At 37.2% G+C, this 27272-nt stretch overlaps 1 protein-coding gene across 2 annotated transcripts; it reads left to right on the top strand.

Moving 5' to 3' along the window:
* Window positions 1–374: 374 nt before the first annotated feature.
* On the top strand, window positions 375–25627 carry LOC103507268 (membrane-associated guanylate kinase, WW and PDZ domain-containing protein 2). Of its 2 annotated transcripts, none has more exons than XM_008471719.3 (15): window positions 375–660; window positions 2428–2813; window positions 11559–11792; window positions 13739–13948; window positions 14365–14733; window positions 15202–15507; window positions 16842–17036; window positions 17268–17497; window positions 19221–19450; window positions 19875–20162; window positions 20735–20885; window positions 21326–21518; window positions 21673–21789; window positions 22916–23133; window positions 25169–25627. In XM_008471719.3, the coding sequence occupies exons 2-15, from the start codon at window positions 2474–2476 to the stop codon at window positions 25541–25543; spliced, it is 3456 nt and encodes a 1151-aa protein (XP_008469941.1). In that variant the 5' UTR covers window positions 375–660; window positions 2428–2473; the 3' UTR covers window positions 25544–25627. The 2 variants fall into 2 exon arrangements, with proteins under 2 accessions (XP_008469941.1, XP_026677981.1); XM_026822180.1 differs by lacking the exon at window positions 375–660 and adding an exon at window positions 701–920.
* The last annotated feature ends 1645 nt before the right edge of the window (window positions 25628–27272 follow it).

Below are 27272 nucleotides of genomic sequence, written 5' to 3'. Positions count from 1 at the left end.
CTCACCCAAGTAAGCGCAACTGATCTATTGCCTCTAATTCTTTAAAAAATCGCTTATTTTGCCATGTTTTGAAAAAATAAATACCACATTTTTCCAAAATAAGTGCCGTATTGCCATGTTTTTTAGTGCCATATTTTGGGAAAATAAGTGCCATATTCTGAACTTCTCTGATTATCATATTAATATATATGTGCGATGATTATTTTGGGAAAAATAAATTCAGGGTGTAATGTTTCCTAAAATGGAATAATTTTTAGGTTTTTTTTCTGACATAGGGTAATTTTTCGACAAATTTAGGGTAATTTTTTGAACTTTGGTGTTTGGCTGTTCGATGGCAACACTGCTCGAAGATCACTTCAAATGCTCCTTCAATCGAATCCGAATCCCAGCATTCCGAATATCCGAATTCCGAATTCCGAATCCCGAACCCGAACCCGAATCAAAGTAAAACCAGGATTTAATGAAATAAATATTTCATTTCTTGTACCTAACCGTACCTATTTCTCTATGAAGTGTTATTAATTTATTTCTATTTTCCATTGATAACTTCTCAGGAGGAATTTCTTTTCCACGGACACTTCAATATACCTACGTGTCGGACATAATCTGGAACAAACTTACCTATTTTCTATTCTACCTTGTCCCATTTCTAATGAATAGGTAAGTCAATACTTCTCAGGCTAGAATCACGAATCATTCTATTTGTCTTGATACCAAATATCTATTTATTTATTCAAAGAGCAAAAAATAAAATAATGTGAAATGTAAAATTTGAAAATTTCAGTAAGTAGGTACCTAGTGGTTTAAGATTTTTAATGTAAAATTATACGGTTATTGTTATAGTAGGTTCCTACATGATGAGATGGAAAACAGAGTGGTTGAGTCTCTGTCTCTCTATTGTCACTTATTACGAGGGATGGGTAAGTTTTGAGTGGATCCATTCAAAGAGTTGACTATTTCAAAAGAGGGTAAAGTTCCAATTTCACTTAAATGTTCAAACTTGAAAAAAATTTTATATAGGAGAAGATGTTTGCTTTAGGAGTGTTCTTAATGTTGTTTTAAGTTGAGCAATGTGAAAAAAGTGACCAAAAACTGAAAAAAAAAAAAAAAAAAAATGTTTTTTATCAATAATTTTTTTTACAAAATATAAAGGGAGACACATTCTCCCTTCTATAAGGTGATAGAAGGGAGTATTCTCCTTCATATAAAATGATAGAAAGGAGTATTACAGGTGATGAAAGGGGGAATTTTCCCTTCTATGGGGTGATGGTATTATTCTTCCTTTTTGAGGTGATTTTTCTAGTGATTTCTAGATAAACTAATAGTAATTTTGGCCACTTTTTTAAAACATTTCTAACCACTTTATCTCTTCCACACTACCTATGTTATATTCTATGCCAGTAGCAGCTCTCAACCTTTTTTCATCTTCATACAATGTACTATTTTCAATCTCGTGATTGTGTACTTTTGACTTGTACCCCACATTGAGAGCTGATGTCAATTCAGGAGGTTCTAAGTAGGCAGTTAGGTACTATGGGGTCTATGGGCATTAATAAAATTTGTAAGAGGAAGGGTAAATTTCTGGGGACACACCTATCACGTCCAAAATATACCAAAATTTGATTTAAAAAAAAAAAAAAAAAAAAAAAAAAAAAAAAAAAAAAAAAAAAAAAAAAATGAACAAATCTTTATGCTTATAAAGCTTTGTTTTAGCTATTGTATACAGTAAAATTGAATGAACTATTTTTAAAGGCAGTATACTATATTACAGTTTGAAAAAATCAAAAACGAGTTGCGACAACGTAAAAGACCATTCATATCTTGAAAAATAAACATTTTTTATTATTATTATTATTTTTGTTGGGCCAATTGCAAAACAATGTGTACTTTCTATTAAACGTGTTTAAAAAATATTTTTTTAATTTCTAGTTGTGTTTTTTTGCTTGCAACAGAGAAATATGCTGTTTGAAAATATGGTAATTATGCAGAAGCCACAACAGTGGAAAAGAAAGCTTCTTCTTGTATTTAACGTAACCCTATAATAACACTAATCACTGCTCTAATTGTAAAAACTTCTTTTAGTGTTTAACCTAATCCTATAATAACATTTGTATTTAACGTAACCCTATAATAACACTAATCACTGCTCTAATTGTAAAAACTTCTTTTAGTGTTTAACCTAATCCTATAATAACACTGGTCACTGCTTGTTTATGCCAGTTCCTTTGGTAGCAATCTTCCACTAACATGACTTCCGCACAAGTACCGAAAATATTTACCCATACCACTTGATATAGGCCCAAATACCACCAGTGGTATGTGTACCACCATTTGAGAATCAAAGATCTACAAAGGTATCTTAATCTTAAAAGTAACAGACATTATAAAAAGGTCCCTTTCCCCTTTCTTCCCTCTGTCATGTTACAGGAGCGAAATTAATCTAGAAAATTGCAAAGTGAATTGAAATGTCATAATGAATACAGCTGGCCACAAAAGGCCAAACAAATTAGATAATTTGACAGCTGGTGGAACTCATTGGCAAGACAAAGAAACACCTGTCACATTAACTGTTCCTCCTGACGGTTCTTTAAACTTTTCTGTGGGAGGTGGATCAGACAGTGGAGAATTTGCTTATGTTACAAACATAAATAAAGAGAAAGTTAAAGGAGCTGAGAAATATTTAGAAGAGAAAGCTATCATTCTAGAAATTCAAGGTCAAAAAGTTGCTGGATATACTAGAAGAGATACCATAGCCTGGTTGAATCATTGTTGCAGAAGTGGAAAAACTTTAACTCTAAGAACTGTTTCAAGTGGTAAGTAAGCTTGTTTTATTACTTTTATACATTGTTGATCAATTCTTTCCCAGGGCTGGGTTTCTTGAGACTAGTTTAGATTTAGATTTTAGAATATACATTTATTACTTTTATACATTGTTGATCAATTCTTTCCCAGGGCTGGGTTTCTTGAGACTAGTTTAGATTTAGATTTTAGAATATACATAGTTACATGTAACTACAAATTGGATAATGCATTTTGCATTTGCATGTTTTGGCACTTTTTTGATGAATGCATACTATACAGGGTGTGCCAGAAAAACACTGACAATGGCTCAGGGTAGGTAGATCTCATCATTTCCAACAAGGTTCTGTGGGTCATTTTCCTAACTTTGCTTCGTTTCCAAGAAAAGTCCAAAAAAAACACTTTTTAAAAAATGTATGAACTTGTATAGGTCATAACTTTTTCATTTTATTTGATAAACTGTTTTTGTTAAAACCACGAGCCAGAGCACAAAATTTTGATCGAAATACACCTGAGTTAAAATAGGTGTATCTATCTGAAGTTAAGCAACGTTAAGCTTACACTTGAAAAAAATAAAAATAGCCAAATATTAAATCTATCAAGCCAAATATTAAAGAGTATTTTATTTTCTTCTTTAAGCTTAAAAAAAGGGTTTGAATCTTGATGGAGAAGAATAAGATGGCCACAGCCCCATTGTTATATGATTGGCAGGGTATTAAGTATATACCTAAATAAATAAATAATAAAAGTGATGGGAATATAGGGAAAGGTCCATGGCCAGGTCACTGGTGTTGTCAAAATCCAGGTTCGACTCCCAAAAGTAGCACTTTTTGAATATAAAATATTATTTGGCACCCCTGGGCTGAACCCTATAACATATAATTGACAATGGAAAAAAATGGGGATTTTTTAAGAGCAAATTGGGGCTTTTTTAATAACTTCATCTGGCAACCCTGCAGTGATCAGTGATTCAGTTACGTTTACGTACTAGTATAGTAGCGTACTACTACTACGTAGGTAGTCTACAGTCATAACTCATAATCTCTTCATTTTCTTCTTTTCCTTTTAATTTACTATTTTATTTTTTTTTTCTTTCATGGCAGGTACATAACTACATACCTACCAAACAACTTTCATAAAACTTTAGTGTTCAAGTTTACTCATTTTTTATTTGACTGTTAGTGATTTTTCCTCTCCTGTGTACTTCTGTGCCCTGCTCTACATTTGTATGTAATAGTGAAGATCACTATTGTAAAAGGTAAAAGTAGTTCTTTGAACGGTGGACCTCACTCAGATTACTTGTATCTTATTATGCCCCTCTATGTGCAAAAAAAGAGGCAGCACAGAGGTCATTTTTGGTAAAGTTCCAGTTTCACCTGAATGCTCAAGCTTGAAAAACACTTCTATGGAATTGATTATTCTTGCTTTAGGAGTGTTCTAGATGTAGTTTAAGGGGTGCACTTAAAGGGAATTTTTCTTTTTCTTCTACAACTTCTAGATTCGGAGATGAATCGATTTAAAAAATACCGATAAATCTTAAACTTTGATGTCACGGCATACACTCCCGTACACGATGACGTCATAGTACATGAGTCATGACTCCCGCTTCGCTTGTTTGTGCGCATGCGTTTCTGCGCATTTCGTGAACTTTGACGTCACGACTCTTTGAACTTTTTCATTAGAACAGCAAATATTGAATTTTCGACCTTTCTAAAGTTACTTTTTCGGAGTTTTGACCACAGATTTGGATTTTTCACAATTTTTTACGTATGAATCGATCTTTTAATCACAATTATTACCCGAATGCAACTGCTTCATTAAGAGAATAAATAGTTTTTGAAAAATTTTGACTGCGGTGCTTGTGTGTGAGAAAATTTCGACTGCGTTTGGTTGAGATAGGTGCTGCGGTTCACCGTGTTTTGCCCGCTTTTTGGCGGTTTTCAGCTGTACTGAGATATGGTAAAAGTAACGGTAAAAGATTTGGATATTCCCAAATAAAGTCGTATGATCGCTCATTTGCGAAAAAAGGAGCGGGCATAACTGTCGATAACGCGTTTTTGAGTTATGGGTATCACTGGAAAGGTGAGAACGAGCGGAATCTGATGGTGAAGTCAAACAAAAAAATAAAACCGCGCTATTTGCAAAATTTTCACTTTTGTATTGCAATAAAGATCCATCATCAGTTAACACGGTAAAACGCACTGTTTTGTTTTTACAAAAACGTATTATCAGGTCGCGCTTCGCGCTCCCTTGTTTACGGTCGCGCTGCGCGCTCCTAGGGCTTCGCGCGGTTGAGCATGCGGTCGCGCTTAGCGCTCCTGGGGCTTCGCGGGGTTGAGCATAGTGTCGCACTTCGCGCTCCCTATTACTACATAATTTACATATGTACCTACGTACATTCATGTCATAATTTAAAATCAAGACTTCAAGACTAGGACCCGTTCTTCCTTTATTCTTTTTAATGTTTCCTAAAAACTACCAATATAATGTTTAAGTCACCCATCCATTTATTGGCCTTGCTCGGCGTAGCTTAACATAGATGACGCTAAGACCGGTCTTAAATAAACGACTGAAGTGTTATCTAAAACTTTCTCGCTTCGAGTTCATAGGTCGTCGCGACAAATTTCAAGATCAGAGCTCATTCGTGTGAGAAAATGTGAATAAAATCCCACAAAAACCATGTTTTCTGGTTTTTTGGCTTTTTGGTTCTCTGGACAAAATTTGCACCACCACTTTCGTGTTCCTGGTAAAAAGACCTTTTCTGGGATAAACTATCCACATGCTTACTTGTTAATGATTCACAAATAAAAGGGAAATTTGTTGACATAGGGGAGTATCGAACCCGTATCTTCTCAACTGTAAGTCAGAGCATGCTAAAAGTAGCACCATTCATTTCGGCGTGAAAAATCACATAGATTAGAGATTAGCATATTCACATCTGAATGACGAAATGTTTTTGATGTCTCTTACCGTTTACGAAATAAGGGTTAAGCAAAAATGACTTTGGTTAATATATGGATGGGTGACTATCCAATTTTAACCAAATTGTTACAGTCGCGTCCTTGGACCATACCGGTATAACATACCAAATTCCATTGTTCTATGACAAACCGTTCTCGAGATATTTTGTATACCACCTTTTCCCACTGAAGAAACATTGACTTTGGTTAATATCTGGATGGGTGACTATCCAATTTTTACTAAATTGTTACAGTTGTGTCCTTGGAACACACATACATACGTACAGACCATGGGCTAAAAACCACTTTTTTGGAATCAGGGGATCCCCAGATGTTAGGAAAAGCTATGTTTTACATCAGGTGTGCACAATCTGCAGCAGACTTAACGCAGTTGCTATTTTCGTCCGCTAGGTAGCGCCAGTATGCAAGCGCGCTAGCGGAGGAGCAGAAAGAACTGCGCAGAAACGTATGCGCACAAACACATTAATGCGTTGCCTGCAAGGGAGCTTTGCTCGGGACATTTGATGTGACGTCATCGCCTACGGGAGCGTATGCCGTGACGTCAAAGTTCACGATTTACCGGCATTTTTTTAATCGATTTATCTCGGGATCTAAAAGTCGTAGAAGAAAAAGAAAAATTCCGTTGGTCCTCATTTTTTCTGCTCTATGACTTTGAAACATGACCCAAGTAAGCGCAACTGATCTATTGATTTTTTTTTTTTTTAATTTTCTAAGTCCCGAGCCTGAGCCGCCTACGGCGGCCGATTTTTGGTGGAAAATTTTCTATCTCAAAATACTCCCCATGTAATAAGGAATTATTAAAAATGTTCAAAAATTGAACTTTTTTATTAATTTCCAAGTCCCGAGCCGCCTACGGCGGCCGATTTTTTTTTGCGCCTTGACCACGGCCACTGACCACTCTCCCAGATACCATGCGAGGGAGAATTATTATTAATTAGATTCATATTAGACACCCAAATTAGATAATGGCTTACCTTATTTTCTATTTGACTAGGGTTCTTAGTTAGGGAGAAATAGAAGTATATTATGCTTCGGGCGATATGTATGGAATACGTCACACGCCAGTGTTGCCAAGTTGGATTTTTTTTTTAATTGCGTTTTTTTTTTCGCGGGCAAATTTTGCGGCCTGATATCTACGTAAAAAATAGCTTTATCTCGGAAAAGAGGGTACGATTATTATTATTATTATTAAGTTACTGACAGGTGGTTATGAATATTTTTGAGTTATAAGTATTTGAGTAGAATATAGAATCCTAAATATATACAGCCCCTTGTGTAACTGACTGACTCACTGACTCACTCACTCATACTAATTCTAACCCACTTCTAGATGTGCTAGGAAGATGCGGTTTTCACCATTGGATTCCTTATTTTTTGTACATACTGGGAAAAATCGAGAACCCCCGAAATTCCAAACCGTTCCCGAGATATTGACGTTTTTTAAGTTCCCCATAGGAAATACTCAGGGAACAGAGTTTGAGGCCAGCAAAACTTTTCCTACGTTTAAATCCATTTAAAAAATGCCGGTAAATCGTGAACTTTGACGTCACGGCATACGCTCCCGTAGGTAATGACGTCAAATCAAATGTCCCGAGCAAAGCTCCCTCGCAGGCAACGCATTAATGTGTATGTGCGCATATGTTTCTGCGCAGTTCTTCCTGCTCCTCCGCTAGCGCGCTTGCATAGTGGCGCTACCTAACGGACGAAAAAAACAACTGCGTAAAGTCTGACGTCACATATATTTGAACTCTTTCATTAGAACGGAAAATGGAAGTTCAATTTTCGACCTTATACAGTTATTTTTTCGGAGTTTTGACCTCGGATTTGGATTTTTCCCAACTTTTTACAGTTTTTACATAGGAATCGTCCATTTATTTATAATTTTTACCCATTTGCAACTGCTTAAATAAATTTAGGGCAATTTTTCCTAAAATAGGGTAATTTTTTCAAAGAATTTAGGGTACTTTGTCCTAACTTAAAACTTAAGTGGCAACACTGAGAGCAACCGTTCATTGGTGATTGGAAGGGGAAGGGTTGGTGTTGGGTAAAAGTTTCAGTGATCCAGGGTTGCCAGGTTGGGGATTTCTGGCCCCATTTTGGGGCCAAAAAAGGTTTTGGGGCTTTTTTGGGGAAAGAATGGGGCGAAAAATGGGGATTTTTTGGATTTTCAAGTTTTTTTTTTTTAGGTATAATACGTACCTATGCTAAACTTTACTTATGAACAAATCTAATCATTTTATTTCTTTTCTTGTTTCCTTTGTTATTTTATAGACCCTAGTATAGGGTGCAAATTTTATTTCAGACTGATTTTTTTATTTAATTTTTTAAATTTTGAAGTACAATTATTTTGTTTTATTATCTTATTATCTTTAAAATAGGTGTATCTATCTGAAGTTAAGCAACGTTAAGCTTACACTTGAAAAAAATAAAAATAGCCAAATATTAAATCTATCAAGCCAAATATTAAAGAGTATTTTATTTTCTTCTTTAAGCTTAAAAAAAGGGTTTGAATCTTGATGGAGAAGAATAAGATGGCCACAGCCCCATTGTTATATGATTGGCAGGGTATTAAGTATATACCTAAATAAATAAATAATAAAAGTGATGGAAAGTGATGGGAATATAGGGAAAGGTCCATGGCCAGGTCACTGGTGTTGTCAAAATCCAGGTTCGACTCCCAAAAGTAGCACTTTTTGAATATAAAATATTATTTGGCACCCCTGGGCTGAACCCTATAACATATAATTGACAATGGAAAAAAATGGGGATTTTTTAAGAGCAAATTGGGGCTTTTTTAATAACTTCATCTGGCAACCCTGCAGTGATCAGTGATTCAGTTACGTTTACGTACTAGTATAGTAGCGTACTACTACTACGTAGGTAGTCTACAGTCATAACTCATAATCTCTTCATTTTCTTCTTTTCCTTTTAATTTACTATTTTATTTTTTTTTTCTTTCATGGCAGGTACATAACTACATACCTACCAAACAACTTTCATAAAACTTTAGTGTTCAAGTTTACTCATTTTTTATTTGACTGTTAGTGATTTTTCCTCTCCTGTGTACTTCTGTGCCCTGCTCTACATTTGTATGTAATAGTGAAGATCACTATTGTAAAAGGTAAAAGTAGTTCTTTGAACGGTGGACCTCACTCAGATTACTTGTATCTTATTATGCCCCTCTATGTGCAAAAAAAGAGGCAGCACAGAGGTCATTTTTGGTAAAGTTCCAGTTTCACCTGAATGCTCAAGCTTGAAAAACACTTCTATGGAATTGATTATTCTTGCTTTAGGAGTGTTCTAGATGTAGTTTAAGGGGTGCACTTAAGAAAATCTGGTGTGAACATCACACAACTTTCTATTACATTTGCAAATACATACTAAAAGAAAGCCAAAAAAAAAAAAACAGACATTGAAAATATTTCTAGTGATCCATAATCAATAGCTGAGGTAAGTAAGTTTCAAAACTCATATTATCTAACCAGAGAAGTTGCAGATTTGATTCGGCGTGAAAATCACACGGTATTAACTGTTCACATGCTAACTTTTTAATTAGTGGTTCACAAATAAAATGGAAATTTATTGACACAGGGGGTATCAAACCTGCAACTCCTCAACTGTAAGTTGGACAGATCTAAAAGTTTCACCATTCGATTTGGCGTCAAAAATCACATAGGATTAACCATTCACATGCTTACTTGTTAACGGTGGTTCTTGAATAAAAGGGAAATTTGTTGACACAGGGAAGTATCAAACCCACAACTTCTCAACTGTAAGTTGGAATATAAATGAAAAGTATAATATAAACGTGCAAACTAAAGATAAAAAGTAAAAAATGAATTCAGATTGTACAAGTTACGTCTCTCTTCGCTTTCGGAATGACAAGACCTTAGCAGTTACATTCCCTCTGTCTGATTGGGTTTATAATTCTATGTACTCACCCACAATAAGCAAAGCCATGTGTTTCTGATGAATGAACGTAATGTTGTGCACCATTTCCACTCCCCCTATCTGGTTGGGTTTACTCTTTGCTTCACCAAGCTCATTCAAATGAAGAGAGAACAATCCATCCCGAGTACCAAGGATAACACATTGCTCGCTCAGATACATGGCTGTGTTGATGTCCACGTGCTTATCTAGGTTGAGAATCCGGGTCAGCGCCTTCGAGCTACCTTCACTGTGAAGCAGAGAGGAAGTAAATGGATTAGTTTTCCTACAGGTACGCCTAGGTAAGTAGGTACTTATTTAGGTACGCCAGTTTAGTTAGCTTGGTTGGTAATGCGTATGCTTTGTAAGCCCTAGGCCGTGGGTTCGATTCCCGCCTGGGCCGGATTTCATCCTGGAGGGATAAGGGTCGTTCTCGGTACGGCTGGCTTTCTTCTATCCTGTCAATCTCTTCCTTCTCTTTTCGCTTTTGGGACGATAAGACCTTAGCAGGTACAGTTCTCTCTATCAAAAATCAAACTTCTTAAAGAAAAAAAAAAAAAAAAAAAAAAAAAAAAAAACACTTTTGGAAAATTTGGCCTGCTGTTCTTGAGTTAAAATAGTTCGATCAGACTCTGTTTCTGAAAGGTTCATTCTGTTTTATAATTTTCAAAAATTTTGCCTGTGGTGCTGTAGATTGGAAGTTTGATCACACTGTGATTCTGAAAGATAGAACAAAACTCTCAAAACTTTTGACAAGGGTGTGTTGGGTTAACTATGATCCAAAAATTAATCTTTTGACATAACTTTTTTTTTTTCTCCTGGGAATCAGTAATTTAGTGAGTAGTTACTCTTAGACATCAGTATTGTTTTAGTTAATTCTCATTTCAACAACAGGAACAGAATAAAAAAAAATTAAAGCAGAAATTCTTGGATCATAATTGCCCCATGATTTGGACAATTATCATCCACCCATTTGTTCTAGTTGTTTAAGCCCCTTAAATTAGGGAAATGTAGGCCACAATAAATTAGAAGTTTAAAACCTATATGTGGCCTAAATTTCCTTTCTTTAGAAGCCCTTGCTAAGTTTTAAATCCATAGAGATATGGGTGGATCATAATTACCCCAGGAGAATACTTGATGTAAAGTTCTTTAGAAGCCCTTGCTAAGTTTTAAATCCATAGAGATATGGGTGGATCATAATTACCCCAGGAGAATACTTGATGTAAAGTTTTTTCAACTTTCAAGAAGAGGTTTAGAACTTGATTGAAAAAGACATTAAAGAAATATCCAGCTGAGGAATCTTCAAGTAATTAAAGTTAAGAGATTGTTCTTTAAAATGTCTGTTTAACCAATTCTCCAGGAATAGTCTAAGTGGGCTAAATTTGTGTGGATCATAATTACCCCAGTCCACCCTATCCTATGATTTTTGTGTGTTAAAATATTAAAAAAATGCATCAAAACTGACAAGCTGTGGACACATGCATTTGAAAACAATTCTGAAGAAAAAAAAAATTGCCTGGTGCTATTCGCTTTTGATACATTTTCAATAAAATGGAGGGGAGGAGTGAAAGTACCCCCTCCCAATAAACCGTGGCAGTTGTTTCACATTGGTAGAAGATAGGGATTCAAAAAAAAAAGGACGATAAGACCATAGCAGTTACAGTTCCCTCTGTCAAACCTCTTAAAAAAAAAAAAAAAAAAAAAAAAAACCCTTTTTAAAAAAAAAAAAAAAAAAAAAAAAAAAAATGAAAGGTAATCCAGAGAATCCAGATTCTTGGATCCGTCCAACCTGGATTTGTTGGATTTGATGGAAAAAAAAACTTTGAATTTTGCTCTCTTTTTTGCCAACAGCATATGTTACAACTGATCTGAGACAGTTTCTCAACACTCGTTTTCCAAAAGGTTCTGTGGATCATGATTTACAAAATATTATAAGGGACAATTTATATCTAAGAACAGTTCCTGTGACTACAAGAACTCCTAGAGACGGTGAATTGAATGGTGTAGACTATACATTTCTCTCAATTGAAGAATTCAAACAACTTGAAAAATCTGGCTGTCTCTTAGAAAGTGGTCTTTATGAAGGTATGTTTATCCATCATCCATCATCCATCATCCATCATCCATCATCCATCATCCATCATCCATCATCCATCATCCATCATCCATCATCCATCATCCATCATCCATCATCCATCATCCATCATCCATCATCCATCATCCATCATCCATCATCATCATCATCATCATCATCATCCATCATCCATCATCCATCATCCATCATCCATCATCCATCATCCATCATCCCTCATCCCTCATCCATCATCCCTCATCATCATACCATTCTTACAGTTCAAAAGAAGAAGGAGAAGAAGGAGGAGAAGAAGAAGGAGAAGAAGAAGGAGAAGAAGAAGAAGAAAAAAAAATCTGGTGTGAACATCACACGACTTTCTATTACATTTGCGGAACACGTATTTAAAAAAAAAAAAAAAAAAAATGAAAATTTTTCTAAGTCCCGAGCCTGAGCCGCCTACGGCGTCCGATTTTTGGTCGAAAATTTCCTATCTTAAAATACTCCCCATGTAATGAGGAATCATTAAAAAGTGTCCAAAAATTGAACTTTTTTTTTTGTCTTAAAATAACGACTGAAGTGTTATCTAAAACTTTCTCGCTTTGAGTTCTTAGGTTGTCGTGACAAATTTCAAGATCAGAGCTCATTTGTGTGAGAAAATGTGAAAAAAATCCCCCAAACACCAGTTTTTTTTACTTTCCTTATCCTATAGGAAGGAAAGTAATGTAATCGGGTCAAATTTTCGATGTTCAGTTTTTAGTGCCAAAACACGTTTTGAGGTCCCTAGAGCCTAAATCCGAAGTTTCAGCCATTGGTCCGTGTGTGTGTCTGTGTGTCTGTCTGTCTGTAAACAAAATATCTCGAGAACGGTAAGAGCTAGAGAGTTGAAATTTGGTATGTAGATGTCAAATGTGACAAGGATGCGACACGAAATTTTGGTTAAGACTGGTGCAACGGTTGGCGGCATTTTACCGCTTTTTGACGGTTTTCGGTGTAATTTAACAATATCTTGGGAATGGTATAAGCTTGAGACTTGAAATTTGGTATGTAGTTCACAAATGTGATAAGGATGCAACACAAAACGTTTGGTTGAGATGTTTGCTGCGCTTGGCGGTATTTTGACCGCTTTTGACAGATTTCGACCGTTTTTTGGCGGTTTTCAGCTATAGCGACAAAACGGTTAGAGATATTGTAAAAGTTAGGGTAAAAGAACACTCAAATAAGCATCATTCAATAGGATAAGGAAAGTCGTGTGATGTTCACACCAGATTTTTTACTTTCTATTACTACAGTTTAGCGGAGCTATACTAGTAATGAAAGTATTGCAATCGGTCCAAATTTTCAAAATCGGGAAATGGTTGGAAATATCCGTTTTGGGATCCCCTGATGTCAAAAAAGTGATTTTTAGCCCATGGTCTGTACGTATGTATGTACGCACGTACGTACGTACGTACGTACGTACGTACGTTACGTACGTACGTACGTTACGTACGTACGTACGTTACGTACGTACGTACGTTACGTACGTACGTACGTTACGTACGTACGTACGTTACGTACGTACGTACGTTACGTACGTACGTACGTTACGTACGTACGTACGTTACGTACGTACGTACGTTACGTACGTACGTACGTTACGTACGTACGTACGTTACGTACGTACGTACGTTACGTACGTACGTACGTTACGTACGTACGTACGTTACGTACGTACGTACGTTACGTACAGACCATGGGCTAAAAATCACTTTTTTGACATCAGGGGATCCCAAAACGGATATTTCCAACCATTTCCCGATTTTGAAAATTTGGACCGATTGCAATACTTTCATTACTAGTATAGCTCCGCTATACTGTAGTAATAGAAAGTAAAAATGAGTTCTAGGACTTCTTGAACACTACCTATATATTATTGAACATACTGAACTATTCGTAATAATGATTCACTTTTAAACAGGAAATCACTATGGTACACCTAAACCAGTGAAAGAACCATATGTGTCATTACCTCAGAATGTAAACTTGCTGCCTGGAGCTCATCCAAGTTCTGAAGGGAAAAGGAAAAGAAATAGATCCAATGTTGAGGCAATGGCTTCCAAAAGCATAGAACCAGACATGAAAACCAATGGATTTGACAATAAAACTGTAAACATGGGAAATTCTTCAGGTAAGACTTCACTAATATTCTTTTTGCGATCATCTAACCTCAAATCTACGATCTACATCAATGGACTGACAGACTGTAGGTTTGGAGATAACTTTGTTTTATTGGGTGATTGATGATTGATTGGTTGGTTGAATTTATGCTTAGTTTTACAGTAAAAATCCAGTTCTATAATCGTCATTATATTATGTGCAATAACTTGAGACAAGGTCTGAAGGGTCTAAAAAGCAACAAAGTTGCACTTATCTCCTAAACGCTTCGGAATCAAAGGTATGTATACTTATGTATTTGGATTTTTGTAGCCCTAACATAACCTCCTTTCGGGGTGGCTACGTATATCGTTACACTCTTTACACACAGTTAAAGATATAGGTATTGTTATTTTCGATGGTAGGTATTGAAAAAGTTTTTTTTTCCAGATTATGAATTAAATGACAACAATGGTAGAGAATCCCCTCCCAGCTACTATAATCCCTATATCGGTCAGGGTCTAAAAGAAATAGATCCCTTGCTTGAACTGGATCTTGGTCCTTTGCCACCCAGATGGGAGAAGGCCTACACAGAGAAGGGTGAAGTTTACTTCATTGATCACAACTCCAGCACTTCAAGCTGGCTTGACCCGAGACTATGTAAATTTCAAAAGAAACTTGAAGATTGTTCTGATGATGAATTGCCTTATGGGTGGGAGAGAATTGACGATCCTGCCTACGGGACATATTATATTGACCATGTAAATAAGCAGACACAGTATGAAAATCCGGTACTACAAGCAAAACATCGGGATCAAGGTAATGCTGTACTGATATTTGTTCATAAGAGACTGTAGTAAATTATTAAGAAAAGAAGAATAATGGAATTCACTTGACTAAACAAATTTATTTCTTTATTTTTAATTGAATAGAACCACCATATTTCAGTATGTCATTGGTAGAAACTGCCAATATTAAAGAAAATATCGTTTCTTTCTACTTTAAGTGAATCTCTCTATACACTCTACAGTATGATTAAGTGATTAATTAGATTATAGATTTTAATTTTTAATTATTAAATAAATATTATCAATCAAAGTAGGCAGTAGGTATAAAAGCATTAACCCACAAAAAAAAAAAAAAAAAAAAAATAAAAAAAAAAAGAAGGAAGGGAGAAAAAAAAAAAAACCCCAAAAAAAAAAAAAAAAAAAAAAAAAAAAAAAATCATGATCATTGTTTTCTCACTTCTCAGTTAGTTACTGATGGAATCTTACATTTTCCTCTCAGGTGCTGGACCAAGTGAAATGGATGATAATGAACATAAAGTGAAGGATTCTCCTGGCAAGAGAATCGCTCCTCAAGCTCGTAATACCCTCGTCTCAACCAGTAACAGAAGTAACAACGATGAGAACTACTTCTTCACCCTGAACCCAGATGAATTGATCGGGGAGAGAATTCATTCTTCTCTAGTGAAATCATTGCGAGGTCTTGGCTTCACTATTGTAGGAGGTGATGATTCCAAGGAAGAATTCCTGCAGATAAAGTCGGTCGTACCCAATGGTCCGGCTGCTTTAGAAGGACATTTACAGACTGGTGAGTTATTTGCTTTACCTAAGGTCCATATTTTAAAACAACCCTTAAATTTTGAAAGTCCCTTACATCTCATTTTTCGTATTAACTACCTCTGACATTTTTGCGGATGGGCAAGAAGAAATATGTAGGAAATACATTTATAACACAAATTCGAGATTCAGTTCTGAAACCCCAAATTTCATGGATCGACGTGCCTTGATCTTATTTAGTCATTTTTCAAATTTCATCACAATCGGACCAGGCAATCGGGGGTTATAGCAGAACAATCAAACATCCAATAAATGCAAAACGGTCGAGTTATAACGTAGACCTTCACTTCGATAGGTCAATAAATTCATTTTAATATCTATACATTACCACCACCACCACCAGAAAGGCGTTAAAGAAGAGCCTGTGTATTACGTTCAGAGGTCCAATGTTGAGAAGCCTAGAAATACTCCTCATGGAAAATGACCTGATAGTCAATTCCCAGCATTTGATACCAACCAACCTACCAACCAACCATCACAATCGGACCAGGCAATCGGGGGTTATAGCAGAACAATCAAACATCCAATAAATGCAAAACGGTCGAGTTATAACGTAGACCTTCTCTTCGATAGGTCAATAAATTCATTTTAATATCTATACATTACCACCACCACCACAAGTGAAAACATTTTATGTACAGTGGAACCTCGATATAACGAACCTCGGTACAACAAAATCCTCTATATAACGAAGAAAAGTCGATTTCCCTTCCCTTCAGAGGCAAAAACCTCAGTATAGCGAACTAAAAAGAATAGATACAAAAAAGTAATTTGGGGCATGAGCCTGTTGTGTATGATGGTGGTTTCGAACCAGTGTATTTCGGTTTTCCAATATCCAATATTGGCTAGAGTGAATTGATTCAATCCTGAGTCTTGATTTTCACTCTGGTGAGTCTACACAAAATAAATTCGTTCCAATGTTCTATTTTCAAAGTGATCTTTTCTTACTACATTAGAACTCCAACTCAACAGAGCCCGGGAAAAATTACCTCAGTATAACGAAATTGATTGAATTTTAACCTCAGTATAACAAAGTTACTCTGATTTTGACCTCATTATAGGGAAGTGATCTTAAAAGCGAGTACTTAGAATTACCTCAGTTCAACAAAGTTACTCTGATTTTCACCTCAGTATAGCAAAGTAAATCGATAGAACGAAATCGTTACGATTTTAACCTTGATATAATGAAAAATAAATATTACGAAAACCTTGATATAACGAAATTTTGGCTATTTCCCTTGGACTTTGTTATATCAAGGTTCCACTGTACTACCTATTGCAAACGAAACCCCAATATGTTCTCAGGAGATGTTCTGGTGTATGTGAATGACAAGTGTGTGCTGGGTTACACACATCATGATATGGTGAGTGTGTTCCAGTCTATATCACCGGGCGAAACAGTACAGCTAGAAGTTTGCCGGGGATATCCTTTACCATTTGATCCGAATGATCCCAACACCGAGGTAGTCACAACAGTAGCTGTCAATGCACCAGGTCAAGGCAAGTATTTTATTTTGTAAAGAAATTATTAATTTTATTAGTTGTATTCCTTTTCTTCATTTTATTTGTACATGCATGCAAAAGTGAAAAATTGTGGGTGGGTGTTTTGTGCTGTGTTGTGTTTAAGCCCCTGACTGAATTCTTCAGTTCACTGACCCACAACTAACATTGTTTCAAGAGCTAAATTGCGTTAGGGTTGCATGGTATAATAATCCTCTTTTCTATTTTTAGATCTTGACAATGGCTCTGATCGCCATCTGTATATGAGTGCCAATGATTTCACGGACCAATCTGTCAAGTCAATGCCGGATCTCTACACCTCGGAGAAAATGGTGAAGCTAGAGCGACCCAGTAGCACAGATCTCATTTTGGAAAGTGATTCCGAGTATCTAACCATTCCTATTGTCAAAGGTGCCATGGGATTTGGATTTACTATTGCTGATAGCTCTCATGGACAGAAAGTGAGTGTTTCCACTTTTTTCTGTCTTTTGTTATTCTCTAACAAATGACCAATTTACAATAGGTCGACAAGGCTTAGCCAGAGTACAGAAGGGTCGAAGCGCTTTTTTTTTTAAAGCTAAATCCCCTTTAGGGATGAGCTATTCATTTCTAACGAAAGTAACAGCTTTAGGATGGGGTTGTTTTTTGGGGCCATTATGAAGATATTCCCTGCAAAAACTTTTTTGATTTTTATACAGGGTGTCCACCAATGTTTGACCCACTTGAATTGCTTCGAATCTGTTCGAATTTTCAGAAAAAAAAGTATTGTTGGAGCCTGTGGGGTTGTTTTCAGGACACCAATTTACCAAAACACTGAGCTTTAGAAAAGATGAACGTTTAGAGAATAGTAATAATAGTGCTTATTTATACTGCTTGCATAGGACTGAAAAGTCCCTTTACTCCAGCAGTAAGCTACTATTATTATTGTGGTCAAATTCTCAAATTATAATAGGACTGAAAAGTCCCTTTACTCCAGCAGTAGGCTACTACTATTATTGTGGTCAAATTCTCAAATTATATTGAGGGATTCCATACCTCGGCTGGGATTGAACCCACGCCCTCCTGTTTACCAGGCGAGCGCCTTGACCACTACACCACCGAGGCAGGTGAGAGAAAATAAAACGTTTAGAGAAAATAATAGAAAAACTCAGGAAACTCACAATAACAGGTGTCTTTTATGATGGTTGATAAAGACTGAACTGAATCACTGAATCTACGTTCTTGTGATGGCGTCGTTGATCTGATAGGTCCTTTTAATACGATGCACGATAGGCCCTTTTAACACGATGCGCGGCGCGGTAGTCGCGATTAATTGCGGTGGGTAAGAATAGAATAGAATATACCTTGTTTATACTACCAGCATAGGACTGAAAAGTCCCTTTACTCTCGCAGTCTATACAAGGTCTTTGTAATATTTTCGGACTGGTTGGACACTTCAGCCAGTCCGATTTGTTCATTCGAGGATTCATTCTCCATTAGGATTTGATTTTGGAATCCTAAAATAAATTTGCTCTCATTTTTGCATCAGATTTGTCTTCTAAATATTATAAATGGCGACGAGAATAAAAGATCATTTTCAATTTCACACTTCTTATTGATGAATATACCAAAATTATTCGTATGTTGTTTTCTGCTGTATACGCTCACCGAATTCGTTGACGGAGTCCAGATGTCGGGGACCATTGGTTCGATTCCTGTATTTGACCATAACAATGATTGGCTTGTCTACAAAGAAGTGGTGGACATGTTCATGTTGGCAAACAGGATTGAGGAGAGCCGTAAAGTCCCTATTCTCCTATCTGCTATTGGCGAGAAAACTGTTCAAGTTTTGCGCCAGCTTTGCGATCCGGAAAGTCCGTCCTGTAAGTCTTACGTTGAACTGTGCGAGATCCTGCGACTTCACTTCGCCCCTCGTGTTTCCATTTTTTTTTTTTTTTTTTTTTTTTTTTTTTTTTTTTTTTAGGGGACGTTTTTGTCTCAAGTCAAATTTTCACAAATAAAAATAAATAGTTTTATTTGCTGGTACATAAAAGGTAAATATGTATATCATTAAATGAAGGGTGCACATCAAAAATCCCCATTTTTTTCGTGTTTTGCATGTTATGATAGCGTTAGGTAGCACGCAAAGAGACTCAACTCGCTTCGTTCGTTCCAAACTACATGGTTTATTCAATTGAATTCCAGGTGAAGAAGATTCTTGATCGACAACGATGTAAGAACCTGGCAGAGGGAGACATTCTAATAGAAATCAACAATCTGAATGTCCGTAATATGTGTCATGGTGAAGTCGTACAAGTACTGAAAGACTGCCAGAGAAATCTTGAAGCTAATATTATAGTACAGAGGTCAAGGTTGCAGCACAAGAAAACATCACCGCCGTTTCGAAGCAAAACCCCTACTGAAATGTACACAAGGTAAGATAGCAGGCATTCTACGACACAGACCACATGAGTCTAATGTAGCAGTTGTTTCATTGCTACGAAATAAAAACGGTGGAAAAACACTCATTTATCTTGAATGGTACTGGATAGTCCCTAGACACTGGCTCGATGTCGTATATTGGCCTTGGAGTCTCTCTTATTTGTCCTCTCTGTTTCCAAAATCATCCTATGAATTCCATTCACTTATCTACCCTCGTGTTCTGCCGTGGAAGCCAGCAATGACACTGTAGGGAAATTTTGGGAGGCGCATCGAAAAATGTCTTGATGACATTTGGAACTAACTTACACTAATGTTACTAATGAAATATTTACATCGGTTGTATTTGCACTTTAAAATCAATCTTTGCCTGGATAAAATTCTACAGCCGCCATATCAATTGCTTTTTTTTATTAACAGACCTAAAGAAATCGTCGCGCGAAGACCAAAAACTCCGCTCGTCGACACACGAAGTCGATCTAAAACTCCCACCGAAAACTACAGTGAGTATTATATAAACAAGGAACTTAAGGATTTGGACATCAACAAAAACATTTGGGATCCTCAGACTACTAACCCTGGCTTTATGCAATCCAACTACTCGGACTCTATGAGCTACTGTGGGGGATACAATGTGTATCAAGTGAATAAGAGAAAGGAATCGACCAGCTTTGAACATGAGCAACCTTTGCCTAGCAATGATATGAGGTAAATATCACCATCTCTAAAACAACTTTTTAATACTAAGCGAAAAACAGAAAGGGGGTTGGTCCTAAAGAGTGTGGGAAGAGTAATTCAATGAAGAGAACCAAAAAGTGCAAAATGAGAGAATTGAGCCAAATCAGGGAATAGTGAAAGATGTTAAGAGGAGTGAAAGTTGAGGACAATGAAGAATAGGCATGGAAGCGTCTTGGGAGAAAAATTCTGTGTACTTCTGCAAATATACGTAATCTAAAAGTTCTAGGTACATATTTGCAAACTGCATGAGGATGGTTTACTTTTGATTTTTCTTTAAGATGTTTTACTTGATCGTTTCTTGAGTAATCATCAATATATGTTACGATGTTACATGATGAGCAGGTGGCTCAGCGAACTTCAGAACTCCCTCGGAAAACCACTCTTATGGGGGTCCCTCAAGGCCTATAATTCAATTAGTAAAGTTCAATTCTGTGTTGAACATGTTTGCCAAATTGGACTCACCGTCGCGTCGGGAATAATGGTGTAACAAACAAACCCACTTCATTTGTGCTTTGAGCAAAGCTTTTGATTGTTATTTTCAGATATATTCCTCCCGATAATCTAGGCTTGCCTCGGGTGAGACCAACCAATATAAAGTCTGTAGAATACTCGGACGTGATGGTTATAACATTACTGAGGCAGGAGAATGGGTTTGGATTCAGAATTGTGGGAGGAACGGAAGAAGGTTCTCAGGTAAGTTTTCCAGTAATCTAATTACTCGGGCAAATAACCAAAGGTTACGATTCAGATCCCAGCATTCTGATTTCTGACTTGATTTCCATTAATGAATGGAAAGGACTTTTGGTCTCTGTATATGTATTTAAATAATAATTGTTACCTATAACAACCTTTTTCTAATAGAAATATCCGTCGGAATATGCTACCTGAATATGACATTATTTTGGACACAATTATTTTTGACATTATTTGGGCCAATGAAATAAGTTTTCTTTTACAAACATTGTTAACGAACTATCAAATAATTCATTAGTCAATCACGCAATATTTGTGTCCGATTTCACGTCTTCACACTTACTAGTATGTAGTCCATTTGGAGAAGTAGAAATACCAAATAAATTACCCCCCATGTTAAATTGGTGCTATTGTTTCTCTCCTCTCTATTGTTGGAGTAGGTATCAATTGGTCACATTGTACCCGGGGGAGCTGCAGATCTAGATGGCAGACTTTGCACCGGAGATGAAATCGTCAGTGTGGATAATCTATCGGTTCTCAATTCCTCACACCATCATGTTGTCGAGCTTATGGGGAAAGCTTCTGTCTATGGGAGGGTCACGCTCGGTATACGACGAAAAGTTATGCCTCCAGGTATGTAATTCTAATCAAGTTTTCTATGGTCCGAAAAAAAAGAATAATTGAAGGACTGATGTACAAACCAACCACATTGCCGACAAATTTAACAAGCAAATTACCAAGCCAGTTTTCTTATTAATTTTTAATTAACAAATTTGTTCAATTACAGCTGAAACCACTTCTATGATGTTGGGTTACCCATATGACGTGACCATAACGAGGAGAGAGAATGAAGGCTTTGGTTTTGTCATTATATCCTCTTTGAATAAAGCTGGATCCACTATTGGTAAGTTGAGGAGAGAGCTTGAGTTCTAGGGGGAAAGAGGTGGATGCTGGTGGTGAGTATTAAAACGACACCTTTACACCAAAGATCGGGGGGGGGGTCAAAATATGGAAAATCTAATGTTACCATGTTATTCGGCTCCTAAAGGTACATACCTACGGTCGGATATGGCGAAATAAGTTGATAAATGAGCTTTTGTTGATGGAAAATATTAATAATAAGGGAAAAGTATTTTCGTGAGAAAAAAAAAACAATGGATTGATCCCTTTCCATTGTTGGTGCGGCTGTATGACACTTGCACTAACAATAGACCAAAAACAATTTTTTTGCAAAAGCACTCTTTAAAAATTGACATTTGCATCAACAATGGAAAAGGATCAGTCAATCGTTCTTGGTTTTCTCTATCTCTCTCACTCTCTCACTCTCACGAAAATACGGGGTAACCTATTCTGAGGGGATAAAATAAAACCACAGTACTCTAACAACTATGTAAAGTCGGAGGTAGGTGTTTAGTAATGCTTGTTACTAGGTGACAAACACTGGTCACTGATTTTTGTGTTTAACCCAACCCTATAATAACACTGGTCACTGCTCATTTGTGAAAGCTCCTTTTTGTGTTTAACCTAACCCTATAATAACACTGGTCACTGCTCATTTGTTAAAACTCCTTTGAGTAGCAATTATTCTCTGTTGTGGCCTCTGAGTACCTATTACCTATATTCCTCCAGTATTACGAGCTTGTAGGTCAGGTTTTGTTTTTGTTCAATGTTCCTTTGTTCTGTTTTTATATGTATATCCTTTGAAAAATAAAACCTCCATACGATAAATAAAATAATAGGTCAGGTATTTCAATTTAGTGTGAGAATGTCGTGACGGAAGCAAAATGAAATAATAAATAAGTACACCCCTATAGTTAACACATCGAACTCATTGAACACACCAATATTTTTTTCACAACCTATGTTTTTATTTTAATTTGTAACCCTTATACGTAATTTAAAATAAAACATAATTTTCATAATAAGTCAAGTGATGACACAGTACTTCTTCATGTTTTCATCTTGAAATTTTACTAGATATCATGAACTGGAAAAAAAAGTAATTACTAGATTTTGCATTTTGATTGCAGGTCGCATTATAGAGGATTCACCTGCAGATCGTAGCGGTGAGCTTCACCTCGGTGATCATATTCTGGCAGTGAACCATGTAGATATTATGTCCTTACATCATGGTGAAATAGTGAACTTGATCAAGGATAGCGGCTATTGTGTAACTTTGACCATAGGAGCTCCTATCTCGGGAGATGACGCTTCCAGTACTACCAGTGTGTCTGCTGCTTCACATCGAGTAAGTAATGTTTTAAAATACAACGGGATTCGCATTCGAACTTTGAACACATTTTTATTTTTCTTCAGCAAAAACGAAAATTTCTCAACAGTTGCAAGATAATATTCGAATGGCTTGAAAAAGAAAATCTTCACATCCCTCCCCTAAGTCAATAGCCATACCGATCCGGTGGTCTAGGTCTAGACGTCCTCCCAGTTCGGCTGACATAGGGGTTTGGATTTACAATGACAGAAGGGGAAGTGATGTCTTCATCATGTGTGCAATTATTATAATGGAAATGATGTCTTCAACATGTGTGCAATTATTATAATGGAAACAATCAAAAATCAAATCATGAATCTTTCTGGTAAAGCAGAGAGCTTTTTTCAAAACTTTGTGGGTATCACAGTATTCAATTCAATTTATTTTATTGTGATTGTTACAACATTATACACAATTTTAATTTTATTTTTTTTTTTTTTTTTTTTTTTTTTTTGTCTTCATTTACTCAATCATCATATTTATCATCGCTCATTTCTTTGACTTGTAATGCCCCACTGGTCGCTACTCGACTAAAGTAGCTACTCATTTGTCCTCACGAGGCTGAGTGCACCCCGAACTCCAAGCTCAGAGCCGCGAAAACTTCGACCCCGCCGGGAATCGAACCTCGGACCTCTAAACTATTACGAGATATTGAAAAGTCCCAGGCCACCCCTTTTTTTTATTTATTATTATTTTTTTTTTTTTACTGTTCACCCTGGGAAGTTGAAATTTTGCATGCAGCCCTCGATTGTTGTGATGAAGAATTTTGGGAGGTGCTCGAAACAGGGGGCCAACTTTAAAATCTCAATTGAGAACCACCTGCTTGTGATACCTACATCATGTCAAAAGTCTTACTATTAGTACGAGTTTTGAGCTTGATCCGACAACCAGGGCCGGAGTTATGGCCTATTCAATTTTTCAAAATTTACACTTTTGGTGCCATGTTCTCCGGGGGTGAAAATGGATTTTTCGAAATTTTATTTTTGGGACTGAATTTCAATATGAATCATTAGTAAAACCTATTTGAAGCACAAATCACCAATCGATGTTAATTTCCCACTTTTGGTGCTTCCCCTATTGGCTGGAGAACATGAAAAATTGAATAGGCCATAACTCCGGTCCAGGTTGTTGGATAAAGTTAAAATTTGTACCAAAGTACTACTTTCTCTAAGACCTTTGATATGATGAATCACAACCAGGATGACAATGTTAAGTTGAAATGTCAACAACACCACCACCACTCTCGAGATCCAAATTCGGAAGGACACTTCTCCCACCGTACCTAAGAATTTACCTTACCTTACCAAACGGCACTACACCCCGGGGTGGGCCTTGGCCTTCTCCACAATCATCCACGTACCTAAGAATTTACCTTACCAAACGGCACCACACCCCAGGGTGGGCCTTGACCTCCTCCACAATCCTCCACGTACATAAGAATTTACCTTACCAAACGGCACCACATCCCAGGGTGGGCCTTGGCCTTCTCCACAATCCTCCACGTACCTAAGAATTTACCTTACCAAACGGCACCACACCCCAGGGTGGGCCTTGGCCTTCTCCACAATCCTCCACGTACCTAAGAATTTACCTTACCAAACGGCACTACACCCCGGGGTGGGCCTTGGCCTTCTCCACAATCCTCCACGTACCTAAGAATTTACCTTACCGAACGGCACTACACCCCGGGGTGGGCCTTGGCCTTCTCCACGATCCTCCACGTACCTAAGAATTTACCTTACCAAACGGCACTACACCCCGGGGTGGGCCTTGACCTTCTCCACAATCCTCCACGTACCTAAGAATTTACCTTACCAAACGGCACCACACCCCAGGGTGGGCCTTGGCCTTCTCCACAATCCTCCACGTACCTAAGAATTTACCTTACCAAACGGCACTACACCCCGGGGTGGGCCTTGACCTCCTCCACAATCCTCCACGTATCTGGGACACCACTATCTGTTAGGTTAGACAGTGTATCACTTAATGTCTGTATGATTGATTATGATTGCAGGAATATGAGGAAGGTGGAGAGCATGATGAACAATATCACGCGATAGAACTGAGCAGAGGAACCCGCGGCTTTGGCTTTAGCATACGAGGTGGCCGCGAGTTTCAGAACATGGCTTTGTTTGTACTTCAGATCGCCGAGAATGGACCAGCTGCTTTGGATGGACATCTCAAAGTGGGAGATGAAATAGTGGAAATCAATGGAATCAACACGAAAAACATGACGCATGCGGAAGCGATAGAGATTATTCGTAATGGAGACTCTACAGTGAGGCTGCTGATTAAGAGAGGTGGCAGTGTGGTGGCACCTACAGACAACGCAGCGGGAATATATTCTTCAGATACATCCAGTAACTATTGGAGTCGTGCCATAAGCTGACAGCGTATATAACCCGTGTGCATACAGTCGAACCTGTCTGAGTGGGAATCCAAGGGACTGACAATTTTTTCCCACTTATCCAGGTTTCCCAGTTAAGGTTGCCATTTTCCTATTCCCACTTATAGATGTAAATGTGAACACTTTTCATTTTCCGTCATAACTTGGAAACTAAGCGAGATGGGAAAAAAAGTTATGGAATATTTTTTAGTTGGAAATGACCTCAGGAATCTACCCTAGGGTTTGGTAACGTTTTTCGTGTTCACCCTGTATAAAAACTTCAGTAGCATCCGTGACCTAGTGAGTAATTGGCATCATACTTCTGTCCCATATCTGAAATTTACCATCCGAGTTTCGTCCCTAAGCTACCTGAGCTAGAAATATGTACTTTATATACTTATCCAAGTGAGTATCATACTAGACTTGTATGCTGAAGATCTTGGGTTTGATTTCCGGCGGAGTTCTGTGCTTGGAGTTCGGGGTGCACTCAGCCTCGTGAGGACAATGGAGCAGTTGCAAATGGGTAAAAATTATTAATAAATGGTCGATTCCTACGTAAAAAGTAGTGAAAAATCCAAATCTGAGGTCAAAACCGAAAAAATAATTGTAAAGGTCGAAAATTCAATTTTCATTTTTTTAATGAAAGAGTTCAAAGATGTGTGACGTCAGACTTCAGGCAGTTGCCTCGCTAGGTAGCGCCAGTATGTAAGCGCGCTTGCGGAGGAGCAGAAAGAAATGCGCACAAATACATTAAAAAGTTGCCTGCGAGGGAGCTTTGCTCGGGACATTTGATGTGACGTCATCCTCGGGACATTTGATGTGACGTCATCGCCTACGGGAGTGTGTGCCGTGACGTCAAAGTTCACAATTTACCGGTATTTTTTAAATCGATTTATCTCGGGATCTAAAAGTCGTAGGAGAAAAAAATTCCGTTGTTCCTCATTTTTCCTGCTCTATGACTTTAAAACATCCCCCAAGTAAGCGCAACTGTTCTATTGAGTTTCTACATAATCGAGTAGCGACATTACCAGTGTAAAAAAAGAGAAAAAAAAATAAACTATAGTAATTGATTGCAAAAAAAGGCACTGTGTAATCATTAGATATCATAGATATCTACGAACAACCTTTCCCACTTACAGAGGCTCCGGACCGAGTATCTAGAAAAAGTCATTCCCACTTATAGAGGCTCGATTTTCCCATTTAAACAGTTTTTTTAGTAAAAAAATGAAGGGGCCAAGATTTTTTTCCCAGTTATCCAGGTTTCCCACTTAGACAGATTCGACTGTACTACTTGTGTACTTCATAAAAACAGGTAGATTTTCCCAGTGTATAGAATTATTTCCACAGGTAGGCACCTACTGCGGAAAAATACCTCTCAAAATTTTGTCCCATAGAAAAATCCCGTATTTTACTCCATGAAGGAATCCTAGGTTAGGTACTCAACGAGATCTTTCACAGATGAGTAGTTCACAAATGTGACAAGGATGCAACTCAAAACGTTTGGTTGAGATAGGTGCTGCTGTTGGCGGTATTTTGACCGCTTTTTGGCGTTTTTCAGCTATACCGACTAAACGGTTAGAGATATTGTAAAAGTTTGGCTATAAGAACAAGAACACCCAAAATGAGCATCATTCAATAGGATGAGGAAAGTCGTGTGATGTTCACACAAGATTTTTATTATTATTATAATTTTAGTGGTTTGATAGGGAACTGCAACTGCTAAGATCTTATC

The sequence above is a fragment of the Diaphorina citri genome, unplaced genomic scaffold (assembly GCF_000475195.1).
Source record: "Diaphorina citri unplaced genomic scaffold, Diaci psyllid genome assembly version 1.1 scaffold302, whole genome shotgun sequence".
In the NCBI taxonomy this organism is placed as follows: Eukaryota; Metazoa; Arthropoda; class Insecta; order Hemiptera; family Psyllidae; genus Diaphorina; species Diaphorina citri.
This window is presented reverse-complemented; position numbering and strand designations above follow the sequence as displayed.

Coding starts and splice junctions, on each gene's coding strand:
- LOC103507268 (XM_008471719.3), top strand. CDS start 2,474: ATGAATACAGCTGGCCACAAAAGGCCAAACAAATTAGATAATTTGACA. Junction 19,451..19,874: donor CCTACTGAAATGTACACAAG/GTAAGATAGCAG, acceptor TTTTATTAACAG/ACCTAAAGAAATCGTCGCGC. Junction 20,886..21,325: donor GAACGGAAGAAGGTTCTCAG/GTAAGTTTTCCA, acceptor TTGTTGGAGTAG/GTATCAATTGGTCACATTGT.